Source organism: Pongo pygmaeus, chromosome 6 (genome assembly GCF_028885625.2).
Source record: "Pongo pygmaeus isolate AG05252 chromosome 6, NHGRI_mPonPyg2-v2.0_pri, whole genome shotgun sequence".
In the NCBI taxonomy this organism is placed as follows: domain Eukaryota; kingdom Metazoa; phylum Chordata; class Mammalia; order Primates; family Hominidae; genus Pongo; species Pongo pygmaeus.
In genome coordinates this window covers 22,281,003-22,301,338 of record NC_072379.2, presented here as the reverse complement: position 1 = coordinate 22,301,338, position 20,336 = coordinate 22,281,003, and the positions used below count along the sequence as shown (strand labels likewise).

General features: G+C 38.5%; 1 protein-coding gene across 1 annotated transcript; it reads left to right on the top strand.

Moving 5' to 3' along the window:
• The first annotated feature begins 225 nt into the window (after positions 1-225).
• On the top strand, positions 226-18,869 carry LOC129040954 (zinc finger protein 716). The gene is made up of 4 exons (XM_054495910.1): positions 226-427; positions 11,781-11,907; positions 12,393-12,488; positions 17,506-18,869. The coding sequence occupies exons 1-4, from the start codon at positions 389-391 to the stop codon at positions 18,711-18,713; spliced, it is 1,470 nt and encodes a 489-aa protein (XP_054351885.1). The 5' UTR covers positions 226-388; the 3' UTR covers positions 18,714-18,869.
• The last annotated feature ends 1,467 nt before the right edge of the window (positions 18,870-20,336 follow it).

The window sequence follows — 20,336 nt, the reverse complement described above, 5'->3', positions numbered from 1 at the left end:
TCATTTATAAATGCATATGACGTTATACACAAGGTTAAATCCAAGTATCCTCTGGGGTTGGCCTGGCTCAGATCAGGGAAGAAACCTTGGCCGTAAAGGCTGCAGCCTAACCTGTTACTTTTGCTTTATTGAGCCCAGTGTCTGATCAAATTTTCCGTCACTCAGGGCATGAAGGGTGGGGCCTCAAACCTTATCCAATCAGGGACCGTGGAATAGAAACTGTCCAATCAGGAATGCAGCGGGAGAAAACAGGACGCTTCCGTAATGTTGCGGGTTCTTTTTGCTTCTCTGCGCCTAGAGCTTCAGTCCTTCTCTTCACTGCTCTGCGTCCTCTGCTCCTAGAGGCTAAGCCTCTGTGGCCTTGTGTCCTGCAGGTATTCGCAGATTTATGGCTAAAAGACCGGGACCCCCTGGAAGCCGAGAAATGGTGAGTGCTGGGTCTGTAACGGTGAGAGAGGGCTGGGGGCTGGTTGGAACTGACTGAAAGTGGCTGTAGCAGGACCCGAACTTAATCGCAGTCAGCTCCGGAGTCTGAGGACCCAAATCCTCCTTGTCCCAGCTCGGCTCTTAGTCCCCTCGAGCCTTAAGATGCTTCCTGGGCCAGCGGCTGGGACCCTGGGAGTTCTGTCTTTTTCCTCTGCAGTAGCTTTGCCCTGGACTGGAGCCCTCTCTGGGCAGCTCTACACTCCCAGCGCCTCATCTCACCCAGACTCTTCAGGGATGGGAAAGTCATCAGGGGAGAATCCAGACTTAGGGTGCAGGATTCGTGAGTGGAAAGAACTGTGTTCCCTGGGGTCCCTAGTTCCTCATTTTTTCTTTTAGAGATATATGGGGAGTCGCTGTAAAAATATCAGAGAATTGAATCAAAGTGTGATTCAAGAATCTTAGAGCGCCCAGCTATGGCTTGTGGGTTGTGATCCATGGGAAAGACTTGAAGGAAAGTTTGTTATAAGTTTCATGATGAAGCAAACCAGATTCAGTAATTGGTTTGGTACAGTTATGTAGTTTCCTTGTTTGTAAGATCCAGGTGAAAATGGCTTGGTTATGTCATCAGAGATTAATTGGCAGTCTGTGGTTGACTAGGCCTGAATATTTTTCTTCAAGAAAGTAATTTCCGAGAAATGCATTTTTTTTTTTTTTTTTTTTTTTTTTTTTGAGAGGAAGTCTCGCTCTGTTGCCCAGGCTGGAGTGCGATGGGACGATCTCGACTCAATGCAACCGCCCTCCCGGGTTCAAGCGATTCTCCCGCCTCAGGCTCTGGAGTAGCTGGGATTACAGGCGGCCACCACCACGCCCGGCTTTTGTATTTTTAGTAGAGACGTGGTTTCACCATGTTGGCCAGGGTGCTCTCGAAATCCTGACCTAAAGTGATCCGCCTGCCTTGGCCTCCCAAAGTGCTGGGATTACAGGCGTGAGCCCCCCGCGCCCAGCTGTTAAGAGATACATTTGAGATAGATTTTTTTTAAGTGAGAGCCGAGAAGAATCAATCCACCTCAATCTAATTGGCAGCTGTTTAAATATTTTTACACCCCACAGGAAATTGGTTTTCCCTTGGATTTTTTTTTTTTTTTTTTTTTTTTTTTTGAGATAGAGCCTCGCAATGTTGCCCAAGCTGGAGTTCAGTGGTGCGATCTCAGCTCACTACAACCTCCGCCTCCTGGGTTCAAGTGATTCGCCTGCCTCAGCCTCCCGAGTAGCTGGGATTGCAGGCCTACACCACCATACATGGCTAATTTTTGTATTTTTAATAGAGATGGGGTTTCACCATGTTGGCCAGGCTGGTCTCAAATTCCTGACCTCAGGTAATCTGGCCACCTCGGCCTCCCAAAATGCTGGGATTACAGGCATGAGCCACCATGCCCTTCCTCAGCTGTGTCTTAAGCAGGGTCTTAAGTCACTTACCATTCTGTTCTCACAGACTAACTCTGGCTTGCAATAAAATATTAAATTTTCAGTTTTTGTGACATTCCCAAATGTCAACTTTTCTTTCTAACTCACATTATTATCTGTCCTTTCTTGTATGTTTCAGACACAGTACTTACATTAATTATTTTTTTTAAAAGCATTGGATGACACTTTAAGTGTCATTCAGTGTCAAATGGGAAAAAAAAAGTTCCCATTTGTAAATATTTCACATAAGAAGAAAGCAGGGGCTGGGCATGGTGGCTCATGCCTGTAATCCTAGCACTTTGGGAGACTGAGGCGAGCAAATCACTTGAGGTCAGGAGTTGGAAACCAACCTGGCCAACATGATGAAACCCCATCTCTACTAAAAATACAAAAAAAAATTAACCGGATGTGGTGGTGAGTGCCTGTAATCCCAGCTACTCAGGAGGCTGAGGCAGGAGAATTGCTTCCACCCAGGAGACGGAGATTGCAGTGAGCCAAGGTTGTGCCACTGCACTCCAACCTGGACAACAGAGTGAGACTCTGTCTCAGAAAGAAAAAAAAAAAGAAAGCAGAGATTAAGCTTCTGACACTGTATTGTAAAAAATCTCTGTGCCTCTTCTTTTGTCTTCTCCAAGCACAGACATCATAATATGTGGGTTGAGTTTTTTTGGGGGAAACCCTACAGGGTAATGTTTCTTCAGCCACACTTCAGGTTTTTCCTGGTTCTGGGTCTTAGTACTGCTTGGGGATAAACCAAGATACCCACTGTGGCCATGTCTGCTGGAGTGTCTAGTGAATATCAACCCACCGTGGCCATGTCTGCTGGAGTGTCTAGTGAATATCATCCCCTGAGTTATTTTCTTTTTGAGAATAGCATGTGGTATGAAGTGTAGCCTTCCAAGAGAGCAAATGGATGCCCGGGGCTGAGAGCAATCTCCTGGTTTACTCTTCCCGTAAAATGCTAATCCCTTGGGACATTAGAATTGTCTTTCCCCAACTCAGCTTCAGTTTCATGGACATATATTGCTGGTCAGCCAATCAGATGCGGGTATTGAGAGAAAAACACAGAAGTAATTTCTGCCCTCTGGATTCTGTCAGATTTGTGAAGGGAAGAAAACTATCCCTAAAGGCAAAAAAAACTGACCCCAATAAGATGGTGCAAGAATCTCAAATAATTGCACCTAGGGAACTCATGAGGGCACAGTGCAGTGTCTCCTGGAATGGTTGTCCTTGAGCATTTCAGTGAGCAGAATGCGCGTGGGAGACTCTCAAGTGATCGGACGGCTTGACTTGACAGGAGCCAGACATATCTGTGTTCCAATCAGCACTGCAACTCTCTGGGTTTGTCACCTTGAAAAGATATTTTCACTTCTTTCGACTTCAGTTAGTTAACTGTAAATTGCATTTTATCAGTAGAGCTCAATATGTAAGAAAATATTGACAAAGGGCATAAAAGAGGTGAGTTTCAGAAAAAAAATGTAGTCGTGTATTCTATTTGTTAAAAATTCACATTTGCCCTTTTTCAGAGTGAGTGTAGAAATTTTCTCAGGTGTGTTATTTTTTGGCGTGTGATTTCAAACAGTATTCTAAGGCTTAGCTTTGGGAATATTACCAAGGGAAATAATATGAAAAATGTCTCTTCCATTATGGCTGTAGGAAATGAATACATTTGCACAAGAAAATGTGTTAGATAACTGGGGAATTAGATAGATTCATCAAAACATCAGTCTCTCTTTTTGCAAAATTAATATGTGACAGTAAATACCTCTGTTCTACATCCTGTTATCTTATTTTTATTTTTGAGACCGAGTCTCTGTCGCCCAGGCTGGAGTGGAGTGGTGTGATCTCAGCTCACTGCAACCTCCGACTCCTGGGTTCAAGTGATTCTCCTGACTCAGCCTCCCAGCTGGGATGAAAAACACCCGCCACCACGCCTGGCTAATTTTTGTATTTTTAGTAAAGATGGGGTTTTGCCATGTTGGCTAGGCTGGTCTCGAACTCCTGACTTCAGGTGGTCTGCCCACCTGTGCCTGTCAAATTGTTGGGATTACAGGCGTGAGCCACTGCTCCTGGCCCTGTTATCTTGATTTCTGAATTTTATGCTAAACTTCATGAGATGGGACTGGGCACCTTCTAGAAGTTTGTTCATATTACTAATTGTTTACTGAATATCCTGTTATGGAAATAAGTAAATGATATGTGTATTGTCTGAAAGAGACAGATACTTTTGCTTTTCTTATTGAGCTATAAAATGTAAGCACCTTAAAAATTTTCCCCTTGTATAAACACTGCATTTCAGTAATTTTTCTGGATTTATGTACCACTTAGTTTCTAAAACTAAGTGAACATCTCTGACTTGAAAATTAAAGCCTGAGCCCTGTGACTCCAAGCTAAGAGCAATATGGAGCCTGCAAAAGGAGATTATTGAAGACCTAGTCAGTTCTTTCTAGGGAGCCTTCCCTGCAGATGTCCCAGCCTGCTCACTCCAGCCACGGAAGAAGGTTTTATACTGAGATAAGCAACAGAGCCAGGGAAACCTGGGGACCCACAGGCAGATGTAGTTAGGGTTAGAATGGATAGGAATTGGGAGGATCTTACTGAAAGTAAAGGTGTTTGGGGGCAGTTTCTAGACTTTGTAAAATAAAACAAATTCAGATATTCAGATTTGGGTAAGAATTCTGAATCCCGGCGGGGAACGGTGGCTCATGCCTGTAATCCCAGCACTTTGGGAGGCCGAGGCAGGCAGATCACAAGGTCAGGAGATCGAGACCATCCTAGCTAACATGGTGAAACCCCGTCTCTACTAAAAATACAAAAACATTAGCCAGGCATGGTGGTGGGCACCTACAGTCCCAGCTACTTAGGAGGCTGAGGCAGGAGAATGGCGTGAACCCAGGAGGCGGAGCTTGCAGTGAGCAGAGATCGCGCCACTGCACTACAGCCTGGGTGACAGAGAAACACTCCCTCTCAAAAAAAAAAGAAGTTCTGAATCCCAACAACAGAAAAAAGTGTCAACTATAAGATTTTTAAGGATATCAACGTATAGGCAGACAAGGACTTTCTTTCATAGAGAATAGCAAACAAGTTTAGAAAGAAGATGGAGTAAGAATGGTATGATAGAAGAGGGCAAAATTAGATTCTAGATCAGAGAATGTTTTACCCTGAAGTCAGCATGTTCTTAAGGAGAGACAGAAAATGGGGTTGTATGTTGGCTCAGACTGAAGGTACTCAAAGGTCAGGAGCCCTGGGAGAAGAGAAAAATTTAAGCAAAGTGAATTCAAAAATATTTTGACCACTGAAGAAAAGTATTTAGCTGATTCTTTTATAAGAAAGAGGTGGAAATTTGCAGAGTCTATATCTGGCTATGTGATAAGAAAATACAAAACCATCTAAGTCATAATGGGAAAAAGTGTTTCTCTTAAGCTGTTGGTGAAGACCACAAAGGATGGAGAATTTTATTTATTTATTTATTTATTTAGAGACAGAGTCTCACTCTGTCACCCTGGCTGGAGTGCAGTGGCACGATCTCAGCTCCTGCAACCTCCACCTCCTGGATTCAAGCAATTCTCCTGCCTCAGCCTCCCAGATAGCTGGGATTACAGGTGCCCACCACTGCAGCTGGCTTATTTTTTGTATTTTTAGTAAAGACAGGATTTCACCATGTTGGCCAGGTTGGTCTCAAACTCCTGACTTCAGGTGATCCACCTGCCGCAGCCTCCCAAACTGCTGGGATTACAGACATGAGCCATCGCGGCTGGCTGGAGAATTTTATTAATCACAGCTTTTTACCAGGATTATCTATATGCCCCATCTTTCCCAAACTTTTTTTATACGTCTTTTCTTTTCTATTTGACTGTTTCTGGGTTGCATGTTTTTTTGTTTTTTTGTTTTTTTTTTTTTTGAGATGGAGTCTCACTCTGTCGCCCAGGCTGGAATGCAGTGGCACAATATCGGCTCACCGCAACCTCTGCCTCCTGGGTTCAAGAGATTCTCGTGCCTCAGCCTCCCAAGTAGCTAGGATTACAGGCACCCACCACCATACCCAGCTAATTTTTGTATTTTTAGTAGAGATGGGGTTTCACCATCTTGGCCAGGCTGGTCTTGAACTCCTGACCTTATGATACACCCTCCTCGGCCTCCCAACATGCTGGGATTACAGGCGTGAGCCACCACACCTGGCTTCTGGGTTGCATGTTTTATAGTAAACAGGTTAACATAAGTACAGGGTTTAGCTCAATTCTGTGAGTATCTCTATCATTATTGAACTTAAGGGAGATTATAGGAGTCCCCAGTTTATAGACAGTAGCTGAGAAGCATAGATGGGTCCCTGGGATTTGTGACAGGCATGTGCAGTAAGGGCAGTATGGTGAGACTGAGCTCTGAATTATGGTCTGTGCTGACTCCGGGTGGTATCAGGATGGAAATGTTGGACCACAGGTTGTTGTTAAAAAATTGCTTAGTGCCAGCCTGGCCAACATGGTGAAACCCCATCTCTACTAAAAATACAAAAATTAACTGAGTGTGGTAACTGGCACCTGTAATCCCAGCTACTCAGGAAGCTGAGGCAGGAGAATTACTTGAACCCGAGAGGTGGAGGTTGCAGTGAGCCAAGATCGTGCCACTGCACCCCAGCCTGGGCGACAGAGTGAGACTCTATTTCAAAAAAAAAAAAAAAAAAAATTCTTTGTATTCAGCAAACTCCACAGATTTGGTGTCAGAAAAGAGATATTACAGGGGCCTGGCCTGGAGGGGGACTCTGGGTGTCTGGTAAGGGGAGTCTCTGTTCTGCACACAGGCTGTCACACTGCACTTTGTCCTGTGATTCTAGGTCTCCTCTCAGGGTGAAACGGGACTAAAAACTTAGAGAAAAGGAATTGTGATAACAGACCTCCTCCTTTCAGAGCTGCCACCACATGATTCTCATGCATTCACAGACAGACCCACTAGACATTGTTGCATCCACACCCCTCCCAGGACTAGGCACCACCCTCAAGAATTCCACCACAACACTTTTGCTTTTAGTGTTTCTTGGCAAAATCCCACCAAAGTGCCTACAAGTTTCCTGGCATATCCCCAACCCCAGCCACTGAATCTGCAGCAGCAACCTGTTTCCTCCACCGATGTAGGGATCTGTGCCACTTGATCATAGTCTAATCTGCCTGCAGGGACACAGGACTAAATCAGAGTATAGCCCCACATGGGCCACTGTCTGTAGCATATCTGTGGCACAAACCAGTCCTACCACTTACCTTGCACCCTTTCCCACCCATGAATTTTTTTTTTTTTTTATTTTGAGATGGAGTCTTGCTCTGTCACCCAGGCTGGAGTGCAGTGGCGTGATCTCGGCTCACTGCAACTTCTGCCTCCCGGGTTCAAGTGATTCTCCTGCCTCAGCCTCTTGAGTAGCTGGGATTACAGGTGCATGCCACCACACCCAGCTAATTTTTGTATTTTTAGTAGAGACAGGGTTTCACAATGTTGGCCAGGCTGGTCTCGAACTCCTGGCCTCAGGTGATCTGCCCACCTCGGCCTCCCAAAGTGCTGGGATTAAAGGCATGAGCCACTGTGCCTGGCCCATTGAACTTTTTATAGTTATTTATAAATAGTTATTTAACTATTTAAACATTTATTTAACTATTTATAATTAAACAGTTAACTATTTATAATTATTTAACTATAATTATTTAACTATAAATAGTTATATAACTATTTATAATTAGTTATTTAACTATTTATTAGTTATTTAACTATTTATAATCAAATAGTTATTTAACTATTTATAATCAAATAGTTATTTAACTATTTATAATCAAATAGTTATTTAACTATTTATAATCAAATAGTTATTTAACTATTTATAATCAAATAGTTATTTAACTATTTATAATCAAATAGTTATTTAACTATTTATAATCAAATAGTTATTTAACTATTTATAATCAAATAGTTATTTAACTATTTATAATCAAATAGTTATTTAACTATTTATAATCAAATAGTTATTTAACTATTTATAATCAAATAGTTATATAACTATTTATAATCAAATAGTTATTTAACTATTTATAATCAAATAGTTATATAACTATTTATAATCAAATAGTTATATAACTATTTATAATCAAATAGTTATATAACTATTTATAATCAAATAGTTATATAACTATTTATAATCAAATAGTTATTTAACTATTTATAAATATTTATGTTTCAGCCTTCTTCATTTCAGCTCTGATTTTGGTTATTTCTGGTCTTTTGTGATCTTTGAAGTTGGTTTGCCCTTACTTTTGGAATTCTTTTAATTCTAACATTAGATTTTTAAATTGAGATCTTTGTAACTTTTTGATGTGGATGTTTAGTGATATACATTTTGTTCTTAACACTGCCTTAGCTGTGACCCAGAGATTCTGGTATGTTGTATTTCAGGTTTAATTAGTTTCAAAAATTTTTTTATTTCTGGCTTAATTTCATTATTTACAAAATAGCCATTTGGAAGCTGATTATTCAATTTTTATGTAATTGTATCATTTCATATTTTTTTGTATTGAATTATTATTCTATACATTTTCTTTTTAAAATTAATAATACCATAAGAAGAAATGAAAATGCAGTGCTCTTAATCTAAATGCTAAAAATTATTCAACACTTAGTACTAACTCCCAGGGTGCTATGAAAATTAAATCACAAAATGTGTTATTCCCAGCGCAGTGTTCTGTGACATGCTCCTGAGCACACAGTACCTGCTTAATAAACATTTTATTAGTACATGTGTACAGGTTTCCCGAGTGCAGATTTACCCAGACATTGCTGTCTTCTGTTGTCCCTGTAAACTTAAAAAAGCCAACAAAAAATATAATATTTCAGGATGGAGATTGGTTGTCTTTATTTGCAGCGGAAGTATTAGTATTGTGACAAATGTGGTGTGTGTAAGGGACTCTGCTGTGCCTGCTTTCTCTCGCTAATGCTAATAATGTGTCTGGGAAAGCACAATCAGCATTTACAGGGGACTTGTTGAAAAAGTCCATTCCTGAACCCTTTTGGATCCTGCAGAAGCACATTGCATAGAGCAGGGCTGAGATTACCAAGTGATTTATAAACTTGAGGGGTTCAAGATACATTCAGGAGAGTTTAGTTCAACCTTTGCATCAAAGGAAGGCTGCACTGCCTGCCCTGTTTCAGTTTGGTAGGAAGAGGTCAGTGCGGTTCATGCTCCCATTTCTGTAAAGAACATTGCTGATGTCTGATAGGGGAGGGCAGGGAAAAAGAAACTTACATTTTAATAGTTATGGAGAAGCTCGTTGTTCTCTCATTGCTCTTAAATCTTTACGGTTATAAACAACAAAAATGGGTGAATGTTTTCTGCAAGTCTCGGTCTTTCTGCCCGTGGGTGTGTGTGGTGGTAGCAGGTGAACAGGTTGTGCTTTAAAGGCATATTCTCAAGATGCAGGTTTGATATGTCCAGAACATCTTATCTGATAATACATTTCAGGGAAAGAGGAAGAAGAGAAAAAAATCACTTTTTCTCAGGTGAGCATGTCTCAGATCAAGAGCAGTGTTCAGGCCGGGTGCGGTGGCTCACCCCTGTAATCCGAGCACTTAGGGAGGCCAAGGCAGGCAGATCATGAGGTCTGGAGTTTGAGACCAGCCTGACCAGCCTGACCAACATGGTGAAAGTCTGTCTCTATTAAAAATACAAAAATTAGCTGAGAGCGGTAGCGTGCACCTGTAGTCTCAGCTACTCAGGAGGCTGAGGCAGTAGAATCACTTGAACCCAAGAGGTGGAGGTTGCAGTGGGCTGAGATTGCAACACTGCACTCCAGCCTGGGTGATAGAGTGAGACTGTGTCTCAAAAAAAAAAAAAAAAAAAAAAAAAGCAGTGTCCACTCTGCCTTTTGGAATGTCATGTGTTCGGAACTTGCAAATTTTTACTTCTCTACTTGTGTTGTTATCCCTAATGAGTTTGTTTCAATTATTTTTTATTTTTATGATAGTCAAGGGGTTCTGAAAAAAATATTTTTTTTCTGTATACCATAGCCTTCTATACATCCTCTTCATCTTGGGTTCTTGTATGCCTTGCAGAATTCTCACCACAAATTTATGACCTGCAATATTGAAAATGTTCCTATTGTAGCTGTTGAACATGAGAAGGTGTGGAAACTCAAGATTTCTTTGGGGAAACACAGTTGTCTTTGGTATTAGTGAAAAGTGAAACATGTCGAGGTTTCATCTGTGTGCTCTATTAGTTCCATGTAGAACAGGTAACGCTCATTTAAACAGGATGGCATTTATTACCCAGAAAGTTCTAAAAACTATTAGGAGATACTTGCTCTCCAGGGTGCCAAGGAAAGACCACTTAAATTACTATTAAAAATTACAGCCAGGGAAGTTATCTGTATCTTCAACTTTGCAGAAAACTGATTTTTTTTATAATTAAATTTAGGCCAGGTGTGGTGGCTCACACTTGTAATCCCAGCACTTTGGGAGTTCGGGGCAGCTGGATCACGTGAGGTCAGGAGTTCGAGACCAGCCTGGCTAACATGGTGAAACCTTGTTTCTGCTAAAAAAAAAAAAATTAGCCTGGCATGGTAGCATGTACATGTAATCCCAGCTACTCAGGGGCTGAGGCAGGAGAATCGCTTGAACCCAGGAGGCAGAGGTTGCAGTGAGCCAAGATAGCACCATTGCACTCCAGCCTGGGTGACAGAGAGAATTTGTCTCATAAAATATATATAGTTACAATTTACTTTTCTGGGAGGAGAGAAATACCACAGCAGTGATGTTGTGTCCTGTGTGCATCAGCACATAATAAAAATGTGTCCCAGTATAGTTGATAACAATTTTATTCACTTGGCTCAAGATCTCTATGGCATTTTTTCCACTATAGAGTTAATTATTATTCCCTTAATTATTAAGTACACTTAGGAGATTTACTAGCTGAAGTGCATAAACCATCACATTTAATCTGGAAGCTGTCCTTTCTTTTTAGATCATTTTTGCATATATATTTGTCTTTTAAAAATGAAGGCTTTTAGCTTTATTTACAGGTGAAAGAATCTGGGAAGAACCCAGACTCTGCCATTTACTAGATGTTTGACAAACTATTCTTACTAGGCTAGAAACTGGTGAGCTTGCTAGAAATTCAGAAACTCAGACTCTATCCCAAATCTCCTGAAACAAAATCTGTATAAGATCTTTAGTTTATTTCACATATTAAGACTTAAGAGGAACCTTCCAACTCATCATGAATGTTCTACCTGAGAAATATACATAGCTTATTCTGTATGATGTAAATATAGCAATCAGACATGTCTGACTGGGTGCAGTGGCTCATGCCTGCAATCCCAGTATTTTGGGAGGCCGAGGTGGGTGGATCACCTGAGGTCAGGAGTTCAAGACCAGCCTGGCCAACATTGTGATACCCTGTCTCTACTAAAAATACAAAAATTAGCCAGGCATGGTGGCTCATGCCTGTAGTCCCAGCTACTCAGGAGGCTGAGGCAGGAAAATCACTTGAACCCAGGAGGCCGAGGTTGCAGTGAGCCAGAATCACACCACTGCACTCCAGCCTGGGCAACAGAATGAGCCTCGGTTTAAAAAAAAAAAAAAGACATGTCCATATTGATGCCCTTAATTTTATAATTCATCACCCAGAAAAGTATCATATCTACAGTGGTATTGTGGATCTTATGCTATCCTCATTTCTCAGTTAGAGAATACTTCCATGTTAGACATTATCTTAATGAATAATTTTAGTCACTCTTGTAAGTCAGAACCACTTCTTTTTACGCTCTTATTTAACATGAGTCAAATAAAAGTCTCTGCCTATGGCCACATGGTAACTGTTTGTGTGTTCATGAGTGGTTTTTTGTTTGTTTGTTTTTTGTTTTCAGGGACTGTTGACATTCAGAGACATAGCTATAGAATTCTCTCTGGCGGAATGGCAATGCCTGGATCATGCTCAGCGGAATTTATATAGAGATGTGATGTTAGAGAACTACAGAAACCTGGTCTCCCTGGGTGAGGATAACTTCAATACACAATTCCTAATATATTGACTTTCTCTCTTTTCTAAGACGATTTTGGTAATTTCTGCTTTGCATGAATGAATTTTAGCTCTCCAATTTTAAGAAAATCTTGGGGATTCATTGGTATAGAACAAATTCTTCAGGATGTTTTATCTTGACCTGAATGTTTCCCTTTCCTGAGCTTATGTATCTTTTGCTCTTGGTTAGTGGCAATTCCAAAACTGTCGTGGCATAAAATATCATTGCCCACAATTTAGAATTCAGTTCCTACCACCAGTTTTTGATTCAGTAGCACTGAATAGTGAAATTAAGGACCTACAAATTTAAAGTATTTTCTAAATAGCTAGAAAGTTCTGTTATGAATCAATCTTAATTTTCTAGAATTTTCTATTATATCCTCTTTACTAAGCATAAGACTGGTTTGGTAATTAAAGAATTCAGCCAGACTTATGTTACTTTTTTTTCTTAATAAAACAGGTATTGCTGTCTCTAAGCCAGACTTGATCACCTGTCTGGAGCAAAATAAAGAGCCCCGGAATATAAAGAGAAATGAGATGGTAGCCAAACACCCAGGTAGGTGAGAGCGAATGAAGCAGATGACACAGATGAGAGTTACAAAAGTCAAGGAGGAAGCCAGTCCTTAACATGTGATTTGGGGAGCTGTGCTTCGATGGAAGAGTTTCTGAGAAGCCAGAGTCATTTTTTTCTATTATGCTTACATAGGGACACATTCTGCCCCATGCCTTTAAATTCTCTAAGGATTCTACTTTCGGTTCAGTATTCTTCCTTCAAGTTCATAGTGTGAGCTAAAGTTTTCTTTATGGCTTACAAGGGACTGCAAAAACTGACTGCTTTGCCATTGCTTTTGGGGACACAATAATATCTGCATATTTTTGAGAAACTCTATGTTAAACCATTTTTAAAGTTCTTTTTTTGCATCATGACTAAAGTGTGTGAGAATAGTAGTTTCTGTTTCATTGGCGATTGTCCATTTTTCTGCACATGACATTCTGTTTTTATTACTATAGCCTTGACATATAAAGTTTTTTTACAATTTTTTTATTTTTAAATTTTTATCCATGGATTTATTTATTTATTTAGAGGCTGGGTTATGAGACTTGCTGTGGGGGAATATGCAAGCAGGGTACCTCTTATGTCTTCATTTTACTGTGTTGCATATTTTAGATATAGATTCATAAATGGAATTGTTTATTGTATGATAATTTCATTTTTAATCATTTGAAAAACATTGATATTTTTCATGATGGCTGCATCTTTTTTTCTCATCAACAACTTACATAGGTTTCAATTTCTTTACATCATCAACATAGTTTATGTTTTTAAAAAATTTATAGTGGCCATCCTAATTGATGTAAGGTAATTTTGTTTTTCTGTTTTGTATTGTGATTTTGTTTTGCATTTTTCTATAAATTATTAATTTTGTGCAACCTTTCAAATAGTTCTTCCCATTCGTATATCTTTAATTAAAATTTAGTTTAATCATTTGTCCATTTCTTTTTTTTTTTTTTTTTTTTTTTTTTTGAGACAGAGTTTCACTCTTGTTGCCCAGGCTAGAGTGCAATGGTGCAATTTTGGCTCATGGCGACCCCTGCCTCCCAGTTTCAAATGATTCTCCTGCCTCAGCCTCCTGAGTAACTGGGATTACAGGGATGTGCCACCATGCCCAGCTAATTTTGTATTTTTTGTAGAGATGGGGTTTCGCCATGTTGTTCAGGCTGGTCTCGAATTCTTGACTTCAGGCGATCTGCCCAGTTCGGCATCCCAAAGTTCTGGGATTAAAAGCGTGAGCCACTGCGCCCAGCTCACTTGTCCATTTCTAAATCAAGTAATTCAAATATTGTTGTCTACTTCTAGGATTTGTTTATGTATTCTCAATATTAAGTGTTATCACATGTGATTTTCAAATATTGTCACCCATTTCTTAGGTGGCACTGTCACTCTATTAAATGTTTTATTTGATTGCAGAAATTTTGAAATTTAGTTAAATTTTTCTGTTCTTCTCTTTGTTGCTCATGCATTTGATGGTATATCTAAGAAAATGGTGCCAAGACCAATGTCCTGTCTTTCCACTGTATTTTTTTTCTAAGAGTTTCATTACTTTTTTATTCAGTCTAAGTATTTTGTTGAAAATTTTTTTTATATGATGTAATTAAAACATCCAACTTCATTGTTTCAATGTAGATATCCAGTTTTCAACATTGTCTGTTGAAGGGATTTTATTTTCTCCATCGTCTGCTCATGGCAACCCTGTGGCAGATTATTTGGTCATACACAGAAGAGTTCATTGCTGGGCTCCCTGTTTTGTTCTATCATGTCTTTATCTGTCCTTGTGTGAATACCACATAGTTATTGTTATTGCAGCTTTTTATTATGATTTGAAATTATGAAGTATAATGCCTCTGTTTTTCATGTGTGTTTCTCTAGATATAGTTCATAGTAAAATTTTAAAATGTTAAATAGTATTGTAGTAATAAATATACTTTTGGAATTTTGATACAGATTATATTAAATTTGTTCACCACTGTGGGTTATATTAACACCTTAGCAAATTAAGATATCACTTAAATATTTTGACCCTTGAGCAAAAATGTTAAATTAAATTGACATATTTAACCCTGTGCAAGAATCCATTGAAGAGTGTGTTTATTTCCATATATTTTTGATTTGCCAGTTTTACTTTTTTTCTTTTTATTCAGTTTTGGTTAGAAAACATACACTGTATGATTTTGCTCTTATTAAATTTTTTTTTTGACACAGGGTTTCTCACTCTGTTGCCCAGACTGTAATGCAGTAGCACAATCTTGGCTCACCGCAGCCTCAACCTCTTGTACTCAAATAATCGTTCCACCTTGGCCTCCTGAGTAGCTGGCACTACAGACTTACCCCACCTTGCCCAGCTAATTTTTAACTATTTGTAGAGACAGGGTCTCACTGTGTTTCCAAGGCTGGCATCAAACTTCTTGCCCTGAGTGATCCTTCCACCTCGGCCTCTCAAAGTGCTGGGCCACTGCACCTGGCTGATCTTTTGAAATTTACTAAGACTTATGAGTTCTTACAGAATGCACCAGGAGCAAATAAGAATATTGCGTGTCCAACTGCAAAATTGACTGGGGAGTTCTGCACATGTCTGTTTAGCCTAGTTGGTTTATAATATGTTGTAGATGGTTGTGCCCTCCAAATCTCATGTTGAAATGTAATCTCCAATGTTGGATATGGGGCCTAATGAGAGGTGTTTGCATCATGGAGACAAATCCCTCATGAATGACTTGGCACAATCCCCTTGGTAATCACAGAGTTCTCACTCTGTTAATTCACATGAGAGCTGGTTGCTTAAAGGAACCTGGCTCCTCCACCTCACACTCGCATCATCTTTCGTTATGTGACATGTTTGGTTCTTTTTTGCCTTCCACTATAATTGTAAGCATCCTCATATCCTCACCAGAAGCAGATGCTGGCATATACTTCTTGTATACTCTACTGAACAGTGAACCAAAGAAATCTTTTTCTTTATAAATTACCCGGTCTCAGGCAATTTTTTATAGCAATGCAAAATGAATTAATACACTATATTATGTTCTTCTGATTTTCTGTTTCTTTAATTGGTTTTTTATTTGAATTTTTTTATTATTGAAAATGAGATCTTAATGTTTGTAATTTTATGCTGCTATTTTAATTCTTGCTTCATTTCTGTCAATATTTGCTATATATAAATATATATTTTAAAGCCCTGATGCTATATATGCATATACATATATATAGACATAATAGTGATAGATTCCTGGTAAATGGGCTCAATTTACCATTATATAATATCAATATCAGTAATATCAATAATATCAATATTTGTCTCATGCTAGTAATTGATTCATTTTCTTTTGTGTGTCTATAAAGATTTTTTCTTTGTGCTACGTTGGAGATTTTAGAAAACCTCTTAATGTTACAACAGTATATTTTAAACTGGTAAAAAAATGACTTCAGTTGCATAGAAAAATTTGTTCTCATTATATCTATCCCATATGTCTTATTAATGTTGCTAATTATATCTTTTTATGTTTTTTGATTATTTTTATGCTTATATCTTTCAAATTTTAAAGCACAACTAAAAATGTTTTCCACATGATCACAATAATGCCACAGACTTTTATTTTTTGTAGATGCATATGTTTTTCAGAAAGTTATGTATTTTTTTCATCACCTAATTTTAAGTGGAAAGAGCACTTTTCAGCATTTTATTTAGGGCACATGCAGTGTTTATATGCTTTTCCAGCATTGGTTTATTCTGGAAGATCTTTACTTTTTGTTTATTTTGTAGTACATGTTTGCTGGTTATATTATTCTCACCATGAAGACTTTTTTTCAGCACTTTGACCATTTTTCACATTCTTTTCTGACCTGCAAGGTTTCTGTTGACAAATTCACTGGTTGTCTCAGAGGACTATGCTCATAAATAATATCTCACGTTTATCTTGCAGCTCCCAAGATTATCTTCTGGTTTGTGACTTTTGAAACTTTGCTTGAATATGTGTTATGGACCTTTCTGTGTATATCCTAGTTTGTTTGTTTGTTTAGCTTCTTCATTAAATGTTTTCAGCTATTTTCTTTTACCTACACGTTTGTTTATTTTTATTGTTCCAAGCTTTTGTTGATATTCTTATTTTTCTGATATTATTTAGGTATCTAGTTTTGCATTTCTCTCACTGAGCAGAATATGGATTATCTTATATTTTTAAAATTAATATATAAATCTTTAGCTTAATAGTTTCTTTTTCAAAATTTTTGATTTTTTTGATTGGACCATGTTGCCCTAGTATTTTATAAACATTGTAATCTTTGGTTGAGATTTAGACGTTAATGGAAAACTACCTTTCACGATCTTTATAATGCAGCTCTTTCCTGGCATAGCCTGAAACCAATTGTCTTGGCTAGAGATTCTTGGAGTCTTTCAAACATGTTCTCAGGATGTGTCTTGTCTGCAATTTTGTATTTATTTTTCAGTTAAAAGACTTCTTCATGTTTCCTCTTAGCAATCAGTAACTACTTTCTACACCTATTTTCTGTCCATGGTACATCAGTCTTTCTGCTGTTGTTAACATTCACTTTTGATTTCAAAAGACTTAAAGGTGTCATTTCAAAGTATACCACCATTTCATTCAGCACTTTCTGTCATGGAAGACAGAAAGGCTCCCATAAGCCAAAAGTAAAGATATAGGTGCCAGTATTTTTCTTTTGAGATAAAAGCCAGTTTGCTCCTAAAGACACCATGTTCTTCTATTGGGGATGAGGAAGGGCTGTGTTGGGTAAATGTAGCCGACTTTTCTTTTGTCTCTCTATGGCTCTTGGCATTGTGCCCACCTGGTGCCCACAGTTACTTTACTTATAAATTTCCCACAAAGGTATTTTGATCACTGTAATTTTGTTATATTTATACATCTATGAAGGAATTACGGCTTGTGGTATTTTGATATGCCATTTTGCTAATGTACTTTGTATAATTTTATATATTTGATTTGCAAAGTATATTTATCTGAGTGTAGTAAGTGGAGAAACTTGTCATTTTTATGTCTTTCAGTTACATGCTCTTATTTCACCCAAGACCTTCAGCCAGAGCAGGGCATAAAAGATTCACTCCAAAAAGTGATACCGAGAAGATATGGAAAATGTGGACACGAGAATTTACAAGTAAAAAAATGCTGTAAAAGTGTGGGTGAGTGTGAGGTGCACAAAGGAGGTTATAATGATGTTAAACAATGTTTGTCAACTACCCAAAACAAAGTATTTCAGACTCATAAATGTGTCAAAGTCTTTGGTAAACACAAGACAAGACATACTGGAAAGAAACATTTCAAATGTAAAAACGATGGCAAATCATTTTGCATGCTTTCACACCTAAATCAACATCAGATAATTCATACTAGGGAGAAGTCCTACAAATGTGAAGAATGCGGCAAACCCTTTAACTGCTCTTCAGCCCTTACTAGACATAAAAGAATTCATACTGGAGAGAAACCCTACAGATGTGAGGAATGCGGCAAAGCTTTTAGCTGGTCTGCATCCCTTACTAAACATAAGAGAATTCATACTGGAGAGAAACCTTACACACGTGAAGAACGTGGCAAAGCCTTTAGCCGCTCAACAGTTACTAACCACAAGAGAATTCATACTGGAGAGAAACCCTACACATGTGAAGAATGTGGCAAAGCCTTTAGCCGCTCCTCAACACTTACTAACCACAAGAGAATTCATACTGGAGAGAGACCCTACAAATGTGAAGAATGTGGCAAAGCCTTTAGCTTATCCTCAACCCTTAAGAAGCATAAGATAGTTCATACTGGGGAGAAGCTCTACACATGTGAAGAATGTGGGAAAGCCTTTACCTTCTCCTCAACTCTAAATACTCATAAGAGGATTCATACTGGAGAGAAACCCTACACTTGTGAAGAATGTGGCAAAGCCTTTAGCTTACCCTCAACCTTCACTTACCACAAGAGAATTCATACTGGAGAGAAACCCTACAAATGTGAAGAATGTGGCAAAGCCTTTAACTGCTCCTCAACCCTTAAGAAACATAAAATAATTCATACTGGAGAGAAACTCTACAAATGTAAAGAATGTGGGAAAGCCTTTACCTTCTCCTCAACTCTAAATACTCATAAAAGGATTCACACTGGAGAGAAACCCTACAAATGTGAAGAATGTGACCAAGCTTTTAAGTGGCATTCAAGTCTTGCGAATCATAAGAATATGCATACTGGAGAGAAACCCTACAAATGTGAATAATGTGGTAAAGCCCAGCCCTCAGGCCTTATAATACATAAAATAATTTATACTGGAAAAAATCACTACAAGTGTGGAGAATGTGGCCAATATTTTAACCAGTTCCAAACTGCTGCTGTACATAAGATAATTCATATTGGACAAAAATCTTATAAATGTAAAAAAAAAAAGTAACAAAGCCTTTAACCACCCCTCAAACCTTAATGAACCTAAGAGAATTTATTTAAAAAAATTTTTTTGAGACAGAGTCTTACTTTGTCACTCAGGCTGGAGTGCAGTGGCACAATGTTAGCTCACTGCAACCTCTGCCTCCTGGGTTCAAGCGATTCTCCTGCCTCAGCCTCCTGAGTAGCTGAGATTACAGGCACATGCCACCACACTGACTGAGTTTTGTATTTTTGATAGAGATGGGGTTTCACCATTTTGACCAGGCTGGTCTCAAACTCCTGACTTCAGGTGAACCACCTGTCTCGGCCTCCCAAAGACTAAGAGAATTTATATTAGAGAGACTCTACAAAGGTCAAAAATGTGACAAAACGTTTAAGCACATCTCAGGCCTTACACAATATCAGATAATTCATTCTAGAGACAAACCCTACAAAAACAGAATGTGGTAAAGCTTTTAACTAGTCTTGAACCCTTATTATACACTAAAAGAATTGATACTGAAGAGAAACCCTCCAATAAGGAATATGGAAATGTCTTTTAAAAGTCATCAAACTTTTTGTTTGAATAAATGTAAAATAATTGATACTGGAGAGAACCCCTGCAATTGTGAAAAAAAAAAAATGTGGCAAAGCTTTTAACTCGTTCCTCATCTTTATTAATTAAAATATTTTATACTGGAGAGAAACTCTACATACATAAAAAATGTGACAGCATTTAACCACACCTGAAATTTTTCTAAAATAGAGAAATCATACTGGTGAGAAACTCTAGAAATGTGTTAAATGAGGTAAGGCCTTTAAATTGTAGTTTAAGTACATGTTATAGTAGGTAAGATAATTTATACTGAAGAAAACGCATACAAATATGAAGAATGTGGCAAAACTTTTAACAAATTTTCACATCTTATTGCACAGGAAGAAAAATTGTACAAATATAAAGAATGTGAAAAGCCATTAATATCTGTTCACATCTTACTCAATATCAGAATGTTTATACTTAACAAAAGCATTATAGGCCAGATGTGGTGGCTCATGCCTGTAATCTCAGCCCTTTGGGAGCTCATGGCAGGTGGAACATGAGGTCAGGAGTTCAAGACCAGCCTGGCTAACATGGTGACTTCCCATCTCTACTAAAAACACAAAAATTAGACAGGCATGGTGGTGTGCACCTGTAATCCCAGCTACTCAGGAGGCTGAAGCAGGAGAATTGCTTGAACCCAGGTGGTGGAGGTTGCAGTGAGTCAAGATCGCACCACTGTACTCCAGCCTGGGTGACAGAGCAAGAATCCGTCTAAAAAAAAAAAAAGGCATAAATGTGATTACTGTAAAAAGACCTTTCAGAAAATATAGGCCTTTAAAGTAAAGACTATTTATTCTAAAGACAAACATTAAAACATAAGGAGGATTGTGTAGTATGTTTATTTGTATTACAGATTTTACTGTACACATTTTATATCAA

Coding starts and splice junctions, on each gene's coding strand:
- LOC129040954 (XM_054495910.1), top strand. CDS start 389: ATGGCTAAAAGACCGGGACCCCCTGGAAGCCGAGAAATG. Junction 428..11,780: donor CCCCTGGAAGCCGAGAAATG/GTGAGTGCTGGG, acceptor TTTTGTTTTCAG/GGACTGTTGACATTCAGAGA. Junction 12,489..17,505: donor GATGGTAGCCAAACACCCAG/GTAGGTGAGAGC, acceptor TATGTCTTTCAG/TTACATGCTCTTATTTCACC.